Raw genomic sequence first — 16,093 nt, 5'->3', positions numbered from 1 at the left:
TTCTCAATAACGATTAGTAGCTATCACATTGCATAGCACATCACATAGTATAGAGCAGCTGATCGTAGCCTATATAAAAGCTGAGGCAGGGAAGCTCAGCAGCAGCCATTCTGGTGTGAGTCTGATTAATGAAAGGATGTCACATTTTACAGATTAACATTAGAAATAGGAGAAAAAGCCATACAACTCTGAATATTCTATAGTGTGTGTGGCAAAACAGCAGTGAAGATCTGTTACCACCCATTTACCCATAGTAATAAATGTGGAGGTCACTTTAACATTACTAAGGCGGTGTTTGCATTAAAGCGTTTGAAAGGGGTTTTATACAGTCCTAGAGTATTATATACGTCTTTTCAGGGCAATTGGAGTACCTTCAGTTTAATGCAAATCTAATTTTGGTAAAAATCTAAAATTTCAAAATATTCGATCATCTCTATGAGCTTGATAATTCCCAAATCTTCGAATTTTAAAAGACACGAAAGATGAACAAGTATTGCGGCATGAACATCAGATTTTTCTTAGGATCAGCCACCATGATCAACCCACATTGCCCTCCACACATGATGACCTCGCAGCACCCCACTGACACATAATGTCAAACACGGTAACCCCTCACACACACAGTATGATGCTGCAGGGTACTCCACCACACACAATTTGATGCCCTTCCTTATCAAGATGTTTCCTGGCAAAACATGGCATGTTCTTATTGCTCAGCAGTGCTTTTTGTCTTGAAACTCTGCCATGCAGGCCATTTTTGCTCAGTCTCTTTCTTATAGTGGAGTTATGAACACTGATCATAACTGAAGCAAATGAGGCCTGGAGTTGTTTGGATGTTGTTGTGAGGTCTTTTGTGAGCTCTTGGATGAGTGGTCACTGCACTCTTGGGATAATTTTGGTCGGCTGGCCACTCCTGGGAAGGTTCACCATTGTTCCATGTTTTTGCAATTTGTGGATAATGGCTCTCACTGTGGTTCGCTGGAGTCTCAAAGCTTTAGAAATGTCTTTATAATCTTTTCCAGACTGATAGATCTCAGTGACTTTGTTGCTGATTTGTTCCAGAATTTCTTTGGATTATAGTATGATGTCTAGCTTTTGAGGGTCTTTTGGCTTACTTCACTTTGTCAGGGAGGTCCTATTTAAGCAATTTTTTGATTGAGAACAGGTGTGGCCACGGCCTTATTTGCCACTAGGCACTTGAGAGCACGTGTCTAGGGCGGGACGATGTGAGCGGGCGGCACCTGAGCAAGTTTTTTTTTATTTAAGTCCGGGGTCACCTCCCGACCGACCGTCCCCCCCAGCCGCCTGCCCCCCTCCTGCCTGCCTGCATCCCACCCTCCTTGAAGACGTCATACCCTGCTCCAGCAATGCCTGGTCTCAGCGCCTGCAGCTCGTCCTGAGTGAGCGGTCACGTGGTACCGTTCATTAAGGTCATGAATATGGGCATATTCATGACCTTAATGAGCGGTACCACATGACCGCTCACGCAGAAAGAAGGTGCTGCGCCGGAAGTCGGGACAGAGATAGAGGGATGTTCGGCGCGGCCGTGCGGTGTGGGAAAGGTGAGTATGAGGGACGGGGGTATGGGGGACAGGGGATGGGGGGATGAAGGGAGCTGAGCCATGCAAGATGGGAGCAGGAGCAGGAGCAGGGGGTTAAGAGATGAGCCATGCATACAGGAGGGGGGAATATGAGCCATGCATACAGGATGGGAGGGAGATGAGCCATGCATACAGGAGAGGGGGATATGAGCCATGCATATGGGATGGGAGAGAGATGAGCAATGCATATAGGAGAGGGGGGATATGAGCCATGCATATGGAATGGGAGGGAGATGAGTCATGCATACAGGAGAGGGGGGATATGAGCCATGCATATAGGAGGGGGGATATGAGCCATGCATATGGGATGGGAGGTAGATGAGCCATGCATACAGGAGGGGGGATATGAGCCATGCATATGGTATGGGATGGGAGGGAAATGAGCCATGCATACAGGAGAGGGGGGATATGAGCCATGCGTATGGGATGGGAGGGAGATGAGCCATGCATACAGGAACGGGGATATGAGCTATGCATATGGAATGGGAGGGAGATGAGCCATGCATACAGGAGAGGGGGGATATGAGCCATGCATACAGGAGGGGGGATATGAGCCATGCGTATGGGATGGGAGGGAGATGAGCCATGCATACAGGAACGGGGATATGAGCTATGCATATGGAATGGGAGGAAGATGAGCCATGCATACATGAGAGGGGGGATATGAGCCATGCATACAGGAGGGGGGATATGAGCCATGCATATGGGATGAGATGAGAGGGAAATGAGCCATGCATACAGGTTGGGATATGAGCCATGCATAGTGTTGAGCATTCTAATACTGCAAATATCAGGTATCGGCCGATATTCGCAGTATCAGAATTCCGATACCGAGTTCTGATACTTTTGCGATATCGGATACCGGAAGTTCCCATAGTGCAATGATACACTATAATGGAGTGTGGGCGGTGCGTGGGCGGAGACTGCTTATGTGTGTGCGGGTGGGGTCCATGGGTGACCGTGGGGTATGCCGCACAGACCCCTGGCAGGCACGCACAGACCCCAGAGAAGCCCGTACAGATTCCCGGCAGGCCTGCACAGACCCCGCCCACACACAGACACGCACAGTGTCCGCCCATGCACCGCCCACACTCTTCCCCCCTCCAGAACAGGATGTAGAAGGACAGAAAGGGCTTATTTACATTCCGATATTTGTGTCCCATTGGTATTGGGTATCGGTATCGGCGATATCCGATATTTTTTGGATATCAGCTGATCCAATCCGATACCGATACTTCTGGATATTGGAAGGTATCACCATGCATATGGGATGGGAGTGAGATGAGCCATGCATACAGGAGGGGGGAAATGAGCCATGCATACAGGATGGGATGGGAGGGAGATGAGCCATGCATACAGGAGGGGGATATGAGCCATGCACACAGGATGGGGGAGATGAGCCATGTGTACCATCATGTGGGGTCATTATACAGTATGGAGCATCATATGTGGCCATTATACAGTATTGAGCATCATGTGAGGTCAGTATAAAGCATAGAGCATCATGTGTGGCCATTATACAGTATGGAGCATCATGTGTGGCCATTATACAGTATTGAGCATCATGTGTGGCCATTATACAGTATGGAGCATCATGTGTGGCCATAATACAGTATGGAGCATCATGTGTGGCCATTATACAGTAAGGAGCATCATGTGTGTCCATTATACAGTATAGAGCATCATGTGTGGCCATTATACACTATGAGCATCATGTGTGGCTATTATACCGTATAGAGCATCATGTGTGGCCATTATACAGTATTGAGCATCATGTGGGGTCATTATACAGTACTGAGCATCATGTGGGGTCATTATACAGTATTGAGCATCATGTGGGGTCATTTTACAGTATGGAGCATCATGCGTGGCCATTATACAGTATGGAGCATCATGTGTGTCCATTATACAGTATAGAGCATCATGTGTGGCCATTATACACTATGGAGCATCATGTGTGGCTATTATACCGTATGGAGCATCATGTGTGGCCATTATACAGTAATGAGCATCATGTGGGGTCATTATACAGTTCTGAGCATCATGTGGGGTCATTATACAGTATTGAGCATCATGTGGGGTCATTATACAGTATGGAGCATCATGTGTGGCCATTATACGGTATAGAACATCATGTGTGGACACTATACAGTATGGAGCATCATGTATTGCCATTACACAGTATGGAGCATCATGTGTGGTGATTATACAGTATGGAGCATCATGTGTGGCCATTATACAGTATGGAGCATCATGTGTGGCCATTATACAGTATTGAGCATCATGTGGGGTCAGTATAAAGCATAGAGCATCATGTGTGGCCATTATACAGTATGGAGCATCATGTGTGGCCATTATACAGTATTGAGCATCATGTGTGGCCATTATACAGTATGGAGCATCATGTGTAGCCATAATACAGTATGGAGCATCATGTGTGGCCATTATACAGTAAGGAGCATCATGTGTGTCCATTATACAGTATAGAGCATCATGTGTGGCCATTATACACTATGGAGCATCATGTGTGGCTATTATACCGTATAGAGCATCATGTGTGGCCATTATACAGTATTGAGCATCATGTGGGGTCATTATACAGTATGGAGCATCATGTGTGGCCATTATACAGTATGGAGCATCATGTGTGTCCATTATACAGTATAGAGCATCATGTGTGGCCATTATACACTATGGAGCATCATGTGTGGCTATTATACCGTATGGAGCATCATGTGTGGCCATTATACAGTATTGAGCATCATGTGGGGTCATTATACAGTACTGAGCATCATGTGGGGTCATTATACAGTATTGAGCATCATGTGGGGTCATTATACAGTATGGAGCATCATGTGTAGCCATTATACGGTATAGAACATCATGTGTGGACACTAAGATAAGTTCCTTTCTGGGTTTAGTTTCCAAAATGGGGTCACTTGTGGGGGGTTTCTACTGTTTAGGCACATCAGGGGCTCTGCAAACGCAACGTGACACCCGCAGAGCATTCCATCAAAGTCTGCATTTCAAAACGTCACTACTTCAATTCCGAGCCCCGGCATGTGCCCAAACAGTAGTTTACCCCCACATATGGGGTGTCACCGTACTCAGGAGAAACTGGACAACAACTTTTGGGGTCAAATTTCTCCTGTTACCCTTGGGAAAATTAAAAAATTCTGGGCTAAATAATTATTTTTGAGGAAAGAAAACGTATTTATTATTTTCACGGCTCTGCATTATAAACTTCTGTGAAGCACTTCGGGGTTCAAAGTGCTCACCACACATCTAGATAAGTTCCTTTTGGGGTCTAGTTTCCAAAATGGGGTCACTTGTGGGGGGTTTCTACTGTTAAGCCACATCAGGGGCTCTGCAAACGCAACGTGACGCCCACAGAGCATTCCATCAAAGTCTGCATTTCAAAATGTCACTACTTCACTTCCGAGCCTCGGCATGTGCCCAAACAGTGGTTTACCCCCACATATGGGGTATCAGCGTACTCAGGAGAAACTGGACAACAACGTTTGGGGTCAAATTTCTCCTGTTACCCTTTGTAAAATAAAAAATTGCAGGCTAAAAGATCATTTTTGAGAAAATAATTTTTTTTTTTTATTTTCATGGCTCTGCGTTATAAACTTCTGTGAAGCACTTGGGGGTTCAAAGTCCTCACCACACATCTAGATTAGTTCCTTTGGGGGTCTAGTTTCCAAAATGGGGTCATTTCTGGGGGATCTCCAATGTTTAGGCACACAGGGGCTCTCCAAACGTGACATGGTGTCCGCTAATGATTGGAGCTAATTTTCCATTTACAAAACCAAATGGCGTGCCATCCCTTCCGAGCCCTGCCGTGCGCCCAAACAGTGGTTTACCCCCACATATGGGGTATCAGCGTACTCAGGACAAACTGGACAACAATATTTGGGGTCCAATTTCTCCTATTATCTTTGGCAAAATAGGAAATTCCAGGCTAAAAAAATCATTTTTGAGGATAGAAAAATTATTTTTTATTTTCATGGCTCTGCGTTATAAACTTCTGTGAAGCACCTGGGGGTTTAAAGTGCTCAATATGCATCTAGATAAGTTCCTTGGGGGGTCTAGTTTCCAAAATGGGGTCACTTGTGGGGGAGCTCCAATGCATAGGCACACAGGGGCTCTCCAAATGCGACATGGTGTCCGCTAACAATTGGAGCTAATTTTCCATTCAAAAAGTCAAATGGCGCGCCTTCCCTTCCGAGCCCTGCCATGTGCCCAAACAGTGGTTTACCCCCACATATGAGGTATCGGCGTACTCGGGAGAAATTGCCCAACAAATTTTATGATCCATTTTATCCTACTGCCCATGTGAAAATGAAAAAATTGAGGCGAAAAGAATTTTTTTGTGAAAAAAAAGTACTTTTTCATTTTTACAGATCAATTTGTGAAGCACCTGAGGGTTTAAAGTGCTCACTAGGCATCTAAATAAGTTCCTTGGGGGGTCTAGTTTCCAAAATGGGGTCACTTGTGGGGGAGCGCCAATGTTTAGGCACACAGGAGCTCTCCAAACGCGACATGGTGTCCGCTAACGATGGAAATAATTTTTCATTCAAAAAGTCAAATGGCGCTCCTTCCCTTCCGAGCCTTACCATGTGCCCAAACAGTGGTTTACCCCCACATATGAGGTATTGGCGTACTCAGGAGAAATTGCCCAACACATTTTAGGATCCATTTTATCCTGTTGCCCATGTGAAAATGAAAAAAATGAGGCTAAAAGAATTTTTTTGTGAAAAAAAAGTACTTTTTCATTTTTACGGATCAATTTGTGAAGCACCTGGGGGTTCAAAGTGCTCACTATGCATCTAGATAAGTTCCTTGGGGCGTCTAGTTTCCAAAATGGGGTCACTTGTGGGGGAGCTCCAATTTTTAGGCACACGGGGGCTCTCCAAACGTGACATGGTGTCCGCTAAAGAGTGGAACCAATTTTTGATTCAAAAAGTCAAATGGCGCTCCTTCCCTTCCAAGCCCTGCCGTGCGCCCAAACAGTGGTTTTCCCCCACATATGAGGTATCAGCATACTCAGGACAAATTGGACAACAACTTTCGTGGTTCAGTTTCTCCTTTTACCATTAGGAAAATAAAAAAATTGTTGCTAAAAGATAATTTTTGTGACTAAAAAGTTAAATGTTCATTTTTTCCTTCCATGTTGCTTCTGCTGCTGTGAAGCACCTGAAGGGTTAATAAACTTCTTGAATGTGGTTTTGAGTACCTTGAGGGGTGCAGTTTTTAGAATGGTGTCACTTTTGGGTATTTTCAGCCATATAGACCCCTCAAACTGACTTCAAATGTGAAGTGGTCCCTAAAAAAAATGGTTTTGTAAATTTCGTTGTAAAAATGACAAATCGCTGGTCAAATTTTAACCCTTATAACTTCCTAACAAAAAAAAATTTTGTTTCCAAAATTGTGCTGATGTAAAGTAAACATGTGGGAAATGTTATTTATTAACTATTTTGTGTCACATATCTCTCTGGTTTAACAGAATAAAAATTCAAATTGTGAAAATTGCGAAATTTTCAAAATTTTCGCCAAATTTCCATTTTTATCACAAATAAATGCAGAATTTATTGACCTAAATTTACCACTAACATGAAGCCCAATATGTCACGAAAAAACAATCTCAGAACTGCTAGGATCCGTTGAAGCGTTCCTGAGTTATTACCTCATAAATGGACACTGGTCAGAATTGCAAAAAACGGCAAGGTCTTTAAGGTCAAAATAGGCTGGGTCATGAAGGGGTTAATATACTGATAGATTGGGTGAATCTGAACTCATTGACACCAAATATGTGTATTTGTATATTTGATTTTTTTCATTGTTTTATTTTGAATGGGGCGAAAGGGGGGTGATTTGAACTTTTATATTTTTTTAATTTTTTAACTATTTTTTAAAACTTTTTTTAACTTTTTACTTGCTTCAATAATATCCATGGGGGACTAGAAGCTGCAGTTGTCTGATCGCATCTGCTATATAGAATAGGGCTGCAGCCCTGCTCTACAGTATACAGCAGAGATACTCACTTGCTATGAGTGACGACCACCAGACGGTGCGCATAGCGATCCAGCTATGACAACCACAGGAGTCTCCTGCTGACCCCGGGTTGTCATGCCAACCCATCGACGACGCATGGTCATGTGACACAGGCGCTTGATGGGAGGAGGTAATGACGCTCTTCCTGCGCGTGCATGTTAAATGCCGCTGTCAGCGCTTGACAGCGGCATTTAACATGTTAACAGCCGTGGGTGAATCGCGATTCCACCCATGGCTGTTTTGGGCACGTCAGCTGATCTGATAAGCTGTTATGTGCCGGAAAAGTTGCGGGCTCATCGCCGGAGCCCGCACCAAACCGGGGTTAAACACAGATCCGTGTGTCTGATCTGTGACACTCAGAATGTACAATTTGCAGATCAGGCTCTGCCATTAAAGTCTATGAGCATCTGTTTGTAACTGATATATTGTTAAGAGTCGATGGATAAAACCATTTAGACAGTTTGCCTACTTTAGTGAAAAAGAAAAACGGATTAGAAGAAAAAAAAATCACAAACAACTAGGATGGCACCTGTGAAAAAATGAATTCACAATCTCTCAGGGTTGTGTGATTATAGCCCTACGAAGCTGGAGCCAAGTCAATCATCTGAATACTGGGTCAGCTTTAATGTGAAAAAGTGTTTTAATGTGAAAAAGTTTTGCTGTTGATGATATAAACAAGAACTGATAAGAACGAGATTAGATAGAACAGTATTTTCACCTTTGTCATTATGGTCCTTTAGTTATAATATTATGTGAAAACAGTTGTTATATCAAAATAAATATATTACTTCATTTCTTTGTAATTTTTTTCCATCCCTAATATTTAAAGATTTGTTCTACCTTTTTTAACTTTAAGGATCCAAGTGCAATGCCTAGGCCTACTTCACAAGACTTAGCAGGATTCTGGGACCTCCTGCAATTATCCATTGAGGATGTAAGCTTGAAGTTTGACAAGTTGCACCATTTGAAAGCCAATGATTGGAAAGCAATGGATTCTCCTGAAAAGAAGGTGGGAGCATACATAGCAAATAACACGTCCTATTCCTCATATTCTAACACAGTGTTCTAGTAAACTGTAATATTTTTACAAAATCATCTCATAATGTACTGGATACATGTCTTCAAACATTTTTATTATTAAATCAATTTCATTTTTAAAAGCCAAACAATATATTTTTTGCATTGTGAAAGAATGTAAATCTAGTCTTTAGGTCTTTTTCAGATTTGTGTTTGGTGTTTTCATAATAGTGAATGTTGTTCATGTTTCTTCAACCAGTGTTTACAGTGGTTTTCAAGCCAAGGTATAAAATTAGACCCAGAGTCTAAAAAATCTTATCAATGGGAAATCCGAACATTATGTAATGTACACACCATTAGGATTCTGCTCTACTTCACTGCTCCATCAGTCATCACATGACACACACACACACATGTGATTTACACTTATAAGGTCATGTGCTTATCTTTTTTTCTTTTGCTTATCTCAATACAAAGGAAAGAAAATCAGTAAGTTGACTATATCTAATATAGAAAGCTGAATGTGTGTGTGTGTGTGTATGTATGTGTGTATGTCCGGGATTGGCATCTGCACCGTCGCAGCTACAGCCACAAAATTTTGCACAGTCACACATCTGGACCCCGAGAGCATCATAGGCTATGTTGTGAGGCGAAATTTTAACCCCGCGCTTTCGAATTCACCAAACAATTTTACCCCCATCTACATAATGGGGAAAAAGTGAAAGGAAAAATGTTGGAGGCAAATTGACAGCTGCCAGATGTGAACAAGGGGGACTTAGAGTGAGAGCGATGGCGCCAAAGACTATATACCGTACAGTTGCTAAGGTGGGGCCCCGTCATGGGATACTCACCACACACGGGGATATGAACACACACACAAAATGCGCCACACACTACCACGTGCTTCAACACATATACCACCCTCAGCACACATTTCACCACACATACACCAACCTCGCCACATAAAAGTCAAAACACAAAAGTCACCGCTCAAAACTCGCCACGCGCAAAATTCGCCACATGCAAAACTCGCCACAGGCAAAACTAGGCTCACGCAAAACTAGCCACACGTGCAAAACTCACCTCATGGAAAACTCGCCACACGTGTAAAACTCACCTCATGGAAAACTCGCCACATGCAAAACTTGCACACGCGGAAAAATTGCCACATGCACAAAAAGTTGCCACACATGCAAAAGTTGCCTCACACAAAACTTGCACATACTCAAAACGCACCACACATAAAACTCACCACGTGCAAAACTCACCATGCGCAAAACTTGCTGCACAGAACTTGCTACACTAACCTGTCACATGCAACTCGACACACAAAAGTTTCTACACACATGTCGCCACACAAAACTTATCTCACAAAAGTCGCTTTAAGCATGTCGCCACACGCAACTCAACACACACAACTTGACGCATGAAACTCGCCCTAAAACACACACAAGTCTGGTATTATCCTTCAAAAATGAAAATCTGATTAATAAGCAGCAAACTACAAGAGCAACAAATGTACCATATAGGAAATACAGCAGCTGTCAGTCACATGACCTATTATGTGTATGTGTGAGCTAATATATACTGCCAGGGGGAAGGGCTTCCTGTTGGCTGGGGATTTATCAGGCTGCCAATTTAGCTTACAAATACTGAGGTAAAAATACTGACCAAATAACGTGTGAACGAGGTCTAATACAGGAGGAGATGACATACAGGTACATATATCTACAGGGGAGATGACACACAGATATATACTATATACAGGAGCAGATGACACACATGTGTATACTATATACAGGAAGAGATGACTTACAGGTATATACTATATACAGGAGGAGATGACACATAGGTATATAGAGGAGGAGATGACATACAGCAGGTATATACTATATACAGGGGAGATGGCATACAGGTATATACTATATATAGGAGGAGATGACATACAGGTATATACTATATACAGAAGAGATGACATACAGGTATATACTATATACAGGAGGAGATGACACATAGGTATATACAATATACAGGAGGAGATGACATAGAGCAGGTATATACTATTTACAGGGGAGATGACATGCAGGTATATACTATATACAGGGGAGATGACATAGTTATATACTATATACAGGAGATGACATACAGGTGTATACTATATATAAGGGAGATGACAAACATGTATATATTGAGGGGAAAATGAGAGGTGTGAGGTGAAAATGAAAACATGTGAGTGCAAAATGAGAGGAGTGAGGGAAAATAGTGGAGTGATCGGAAAATGACAGATGTGAGGTCGAAATGACAAGTGTTAGGGGGGAATGAGAGGAGTGAAGGGGAAAATAAGAGGACTGAGGGGGAAAATAAGGAGTGAGGGGGAAAATGAGGTGTGAGGGAGAAAATGAGAGATGTGAGGGGGAGAATGAAAGATGTGAGGGGAAAATGAGAGGCGTGATGGGAAAATAAGAGAAGTGAGGTGCTATAACTAACCACAGATTTTACTATGCCCAGGCAACGCCAGGCTCTTCAGCTAGTAAAATAATATAATTAAAAAAGGAGTTAGGTTTTATTTGTAGTTGAGATTTTTTATTCTACTTGTATTTCAAAGCATTGTTGTTGTTCAGTGTTACGCTGACTGGGACCTGGGGGGACTAGGCCTTCGTTGGCCCCACAGCCAACATGGTAAACCCTCAGTCAAACCCTTTGAATGCAAAGTTTCTAACCTAACCTCATCTAAGGGGTTAAAACTTCTGAGACCAGAAATGAGCGGATAAGGCAACATTCGAATTTGCCTGTGTGCGTAGATTTTACTGGGAAGTTATTCTCCACAAATTCAATGTCCCTTAATTTGGTCTTGGAGCATAATAACTGCAACATGTCAAAAATAAAGAGAAATCCTTGTACTCACCTTACCACTCACCTCTCTGACTCCTCTGTTCCTCATGGACACCCTTCAGTCCTTGTCATATCTTCTCATCTCCTCCTCTCACACCTAAATTCCCAGGCCTCTTCCACCAGGCTGGGACTTCCGACTTTGATAAGGTCTGGGAGGGTTCTGCACAAGCCTGCACAAAGTCACGACGTCATGATGTCGCAACGTGCGCTGTGATACTGCGCATGCTTACGCAGAAATGTCCAGAGCCTCATCACCACTCTTGGTGTGGATCAGAAGATGCAACGAGGAAAGGACAGGTAATGGTGAGGAGCAAATGGACTGGAGAAGTGAGGAGTAAGGTGAGTAATAGTGTTTTTATTAACCTTTTGATGGCCTTATTGTTCAGAAAAAATTTTTAAAAATCCACAAATTTTTTTTTTTTTTTTTTTTATTTGAGTAGAATTCAATTTTACTCTAATTTATTTAGCTCCAATGATGACCAAGCATGGCAGGGAGCTTTTAGACAAGGCATTCCTGTCAGATATTGAATCTTTCAGAGCGGCTCAATTAACATATATTTCAATTATAAATAATGATATATATCTGTGTTATTGCTATACTGCCGGCTCATATCATGTGTTGGCAGGACTTTTGATGAGAAAATATCCTTTTGGAAAATACCAGGCCAATATAGGTTGGCATACCTTTTTATGGTATGGAATAACATTGTAGACTTTGCTATCCCATATATAGGTTTACTGTAAAAATCTCTGTACCACACAAAGTTACAGTTTATAGTATTAAATGCATACTCACATGCAAGACACCAGAAAATTATTTCTCTAAGACGAAGTTCACACCAGGCTTTTTTGCAGCATTTTTTATGTTTTTTTATGAAAAATTTCAGCTGCATTTTACAGTACCAGCAAAGTCTATGAGATTTAAGAAATCTCATGCACACAGCTTGGTTTTTTTGTCATCAGGATTTTGTGCTATGCATGTTTTTTTGCACAACAGAGCATCTCACTTCTTTCAACGTTTTTTCAGCGTTTTTTTTCACCCATTGAAATAAATGGGTGGTGAAAAAATGCTGCAAAAATGCACCAGAAACGCAAGTATCAGGTTTTGCTGCGTTTTTTGTGCCAAAACCTGACTCTAAACTTTATGAGCATTCACAAGGCACAAATCTAACATTCCAAAACTGCCGCAAAAAATGCAAAAAAAACGCATAAAAAAAGCAAAAAAAAACCATAGAAAACATTTTTTTTTCTGCAGCTTCTTTCCTGCCAAGAGATCAGGTTTTGCTGCAGAAGAAAAACATTGAAGAAACGCCTTGTGTGAACGTAAAGTTAAAGGGAACCTGTCACCAGGTTTTCCCAATATAAAGTATGGCCACCAACTTTAAAGGGAACCTGTCACCTGAATTTGGCGGGACAGGTTTTCGGTCATATGGGTGGGGTTTTCGGGTGTTTGATTTACCCTTTCCTTACCCGCTGGCTGCATGCGCACTAATGCTTTTCGGCTTTGCCCGCAGTTGGGCAAAGCATACTGCGCGTGCACAAGGCAAGATTGCCTTGCACAGGCGTGTGCTTCGGAGGACACAGCATGAATTTCAACCCAATATTACGGCCAGCATGCAGCCAGCGGGTAAGGAAAGGGTGAATCAAACACCCGAAAACCCCGCCCATATGACCGCAAACCTGTCCCGCCAAAATCAGGTGACAGGTTCCCTTTAAGACCTGTTTTACAGTATTCTGTTAAGCTGTATGTAAATCCCCAATCTCCTCTGCATAGCACAAAGATACCTTTTATTATACCCCTAAAAGGGGCATCTCGCTGGTCTTGATCTCTTGTCGCACTCACTATACTCCTGTTAGCTTCATGTGGATGACACATCCTACATAATCCACGCAGTGTCCCCTAATCACCCTCCTGCACAGGTATACTTTGCTGTGCCCTGCTAAGGGAAGCGCAAAGTACTGCAATGCGCCGTCTTCACTTCCAGGTCATTGGCACTCTTTGGACTCTCCCAGCACATGCGCATTATAGTACCTTGCTCTGCCCTCAGCAGGTTAGAGAGAAGTGCGCCTGCAAAGGGAGACACTGTGTGGATGACGTGAGATGTATCATCCACATGAAGCAAGTGGAAGAACTGTGATTGCAACGAGAGGAGGCACCGAATCAAGACCAGTGATGCCCATAAGACCAGACCACACCGTATGGGCTTAAATAACAAGGTATTTTGTGTGCTATGCAGAGGGGATTGAGGACTTACATACAGATTACTAGAAAACTGTAAAAGGTAAAATAGACCTTAAAGTTGATGGTTGTACTTTATATTTGGAAAATCTTGTGATCGGTTCCCTTTAAGGTTGAGCAAATTAGAAACAGAGCATTCCAGCTGAGTTTCACAGCCTACTGCAGGTTTCCTTGCTATGAGAAATATTTCACGCTTTTTAAATTAAATAACATAATTTCTATATGATTTTTAGGATGACAAGAAATTCCCACCTGCAATACCAAAGAAAACTTCCAGGGGAAAATTCCCTGTCACTCGAGAAAGGTCTCTGGACCTACCTGACCGTCAAAGACAAGAAGCCAGAAGACGCTTAATGGCGGCAAAGAGAGCGGCTTCATTCCGGCAAAATTCAGCCAGTGAGCGTGCAGACAGCATCGAAATATACATACCGGAAGCCCAAACTAGGCTTTAAGAACAAAGCACTGTATTGGTCTTTTTTAAACAACATATTTGTACAGTTTGTAGCACACCTGATCATTTTAGTTAATCTCTCTACTTATATATGCCCTTGTCATTGTGCTCTTTGTGCCATAAGCGCAGTGGAATGCTATTTCATTTCCTCCGAGTTTGCTAAACTCATTGCAAAAACTCCTTGTTTTGCTACCCATGTCTGACTCGAGATCAGCTACATGCATAGGGCTTGTTGAGACCTGACTTCTCCAACATGTTCTCAGAGGACAACGAGAAAAACCTCCAAGATGGAACCCAGCCTAAATTCTTGGTTATTTCTATTTTTATAAATTACACGATCTTGAGAAACAAGAATAACTAAATGGGTACATCTCGCCACTCATTAGAGGCATTAGCTAATCCAAGTAGAAGGTGCTACACATTAGAAATGCAGGGGAAAATGAATGCATTACTCTCTGAACTCCTGTTTATTTCATTTAGATCAGACAAGATAGGTAACTATGCTGCTCCTATTCACATTAGCAGGTTGCATAGAGCAACCAAAGATCACCCACCAATCTCTAATATTTCACTTGGTTGCTTGGAAAAATAGAACCTCCAAGAACCTGTTTGGCTCATATACAACCCTTTGTCGGGTAAACCCTTTGCACTCTACAATCCAACCATGTATTCGAAATGCAAGAAGACTTCATGAGTGTATCTGTGGAAAGAAAGTGAATGCCTTAACAAAAAGATGTTTTGAAACCCAATATGAAATGGATAGTCAAACTTCCTTCCATGGACTCTACACTTCAGTTTACATTTGTCTTTATTTTTAATACATTGTTGTATATGCTATATTAACACACACTCAAAGCTACTACTATGTTGACAGGGCATCCTTACAAATATGAATGTTTGCTGTTTAAAATGCCAGTTGTGACGTGGTAATAATTTTTAAAATCATGACTATAAGTGGTAGATATCTTTCCGTTTTGATAGTTATTTTAAGGTATAGTAATGGTGATATGTGGTTTACACCTGTAATTTATTAATTTATTTTTATATAAATTATTTTTCTTCCTTACCAGATTTCATTAAAACCTTGATTGTCTCAACATACGACAGTGTAAGGGAATAAGGGAATGTAGCAATTTTTCACATCTCCAGTTGACGTAAAGAGGAACCATGTAACCTCAAATTTCAGTTCAGTTTTTCTTGTCCAATATATCATAAAGCTTCCCTTTATGTGTGTGGCTAACTAGCAGAAAGGGCTTTTTTAGTTTCAGGATAAAATAACTATTAATGTAATGTAGCTGCTATATCCTTCAACGATAGTATTTCTATATGGTTGCAAAAGGAAATTGACAAAACTAAAACCTTCAGATCTGGTGATAAAAAGCCTTAAACATTTTAGTATTTTTTTCTTTTTAATGAAGTTTAATAAAAAAATGTATCATTAATACCATTACCTAAACTTTTTTTAAAATTATTAATTAGCATTTAGTAACATAGTAACATAGTAACATAGTTAGTAAGGCCGAAAAAAGACATTTGTCCATCCAGTTCAGCCTATATTCCATCATAATAAATACCCAGATCTACGTCCTTCTACAGAACCTAATAATTGTATGATACAATATTGTTCTGCTCCAGGAAGACATCCAGGCCTCTCTTGAACCCCTCGACTGAGTTCGCCATCACAACCTCCTCAGGCAAGCAATTCCAGATTCTCACTGCCCTAACAGTAAAGAATCCTCTTCTATGTTGGTGGAAAAACCTTCTCTCCTTCAGACGCAAAGAATGCCCCCTTGTGCCCGTCACCTTCCTTGGTATAAACAGATCCTCAGCGAGATA

The 16,093-nt window shown here is 41.9% G+C and overlaps 1 protein-coding gene across 2 annotated transcripts in view; it reads left to right on the top strand.

The window, feature by feature from the left end:
• DLGAP2 (DLG associated protein 2) overlaps positions 1–15,734 on the top strand; it is a 927,399-nt gene extending 911,665 nt beyond the window's left edge. For both annotated transcript variants that reach the window (XM_069726918.1, XM_069726917.1), the window contains 2 exons: positions 8,515–8,667; positions 14,040–15,734. In XM_069726918.1, the coding sequence (XP_069583019.1) occupies positions 8,515–8,667; positions 14,040–14,258 (372 nt within the window). In that variant the 3' untranslated portion in view covers positions 14,259–15,734. The remainder of the gene's footprint in view (positions 1–8,514; positions 8,668–14,039) is intronic.
• The last annotated feature ends 359 nt before the right edge of the window (positions 15,735–16,093 follow it).

The sequence above is a fragment of the Ranitomeya imitator genome, chromosome 5 (genome assembly GCF_032444005.1).
Source record: "Ranitomeya imitator isolate aRanImi1 chromosome 5, aRanImi1.pri, whole genome shotgun sequence".
NCBI lineage: Eukaryota > Metazoa > Chordata > Amphibia > Anura > Dendrobatidae > Ranitomeya > Ranitomeya imitator.
This window is presented reverse-complemented; position numbering and strand designations above follow the sequence as displayed.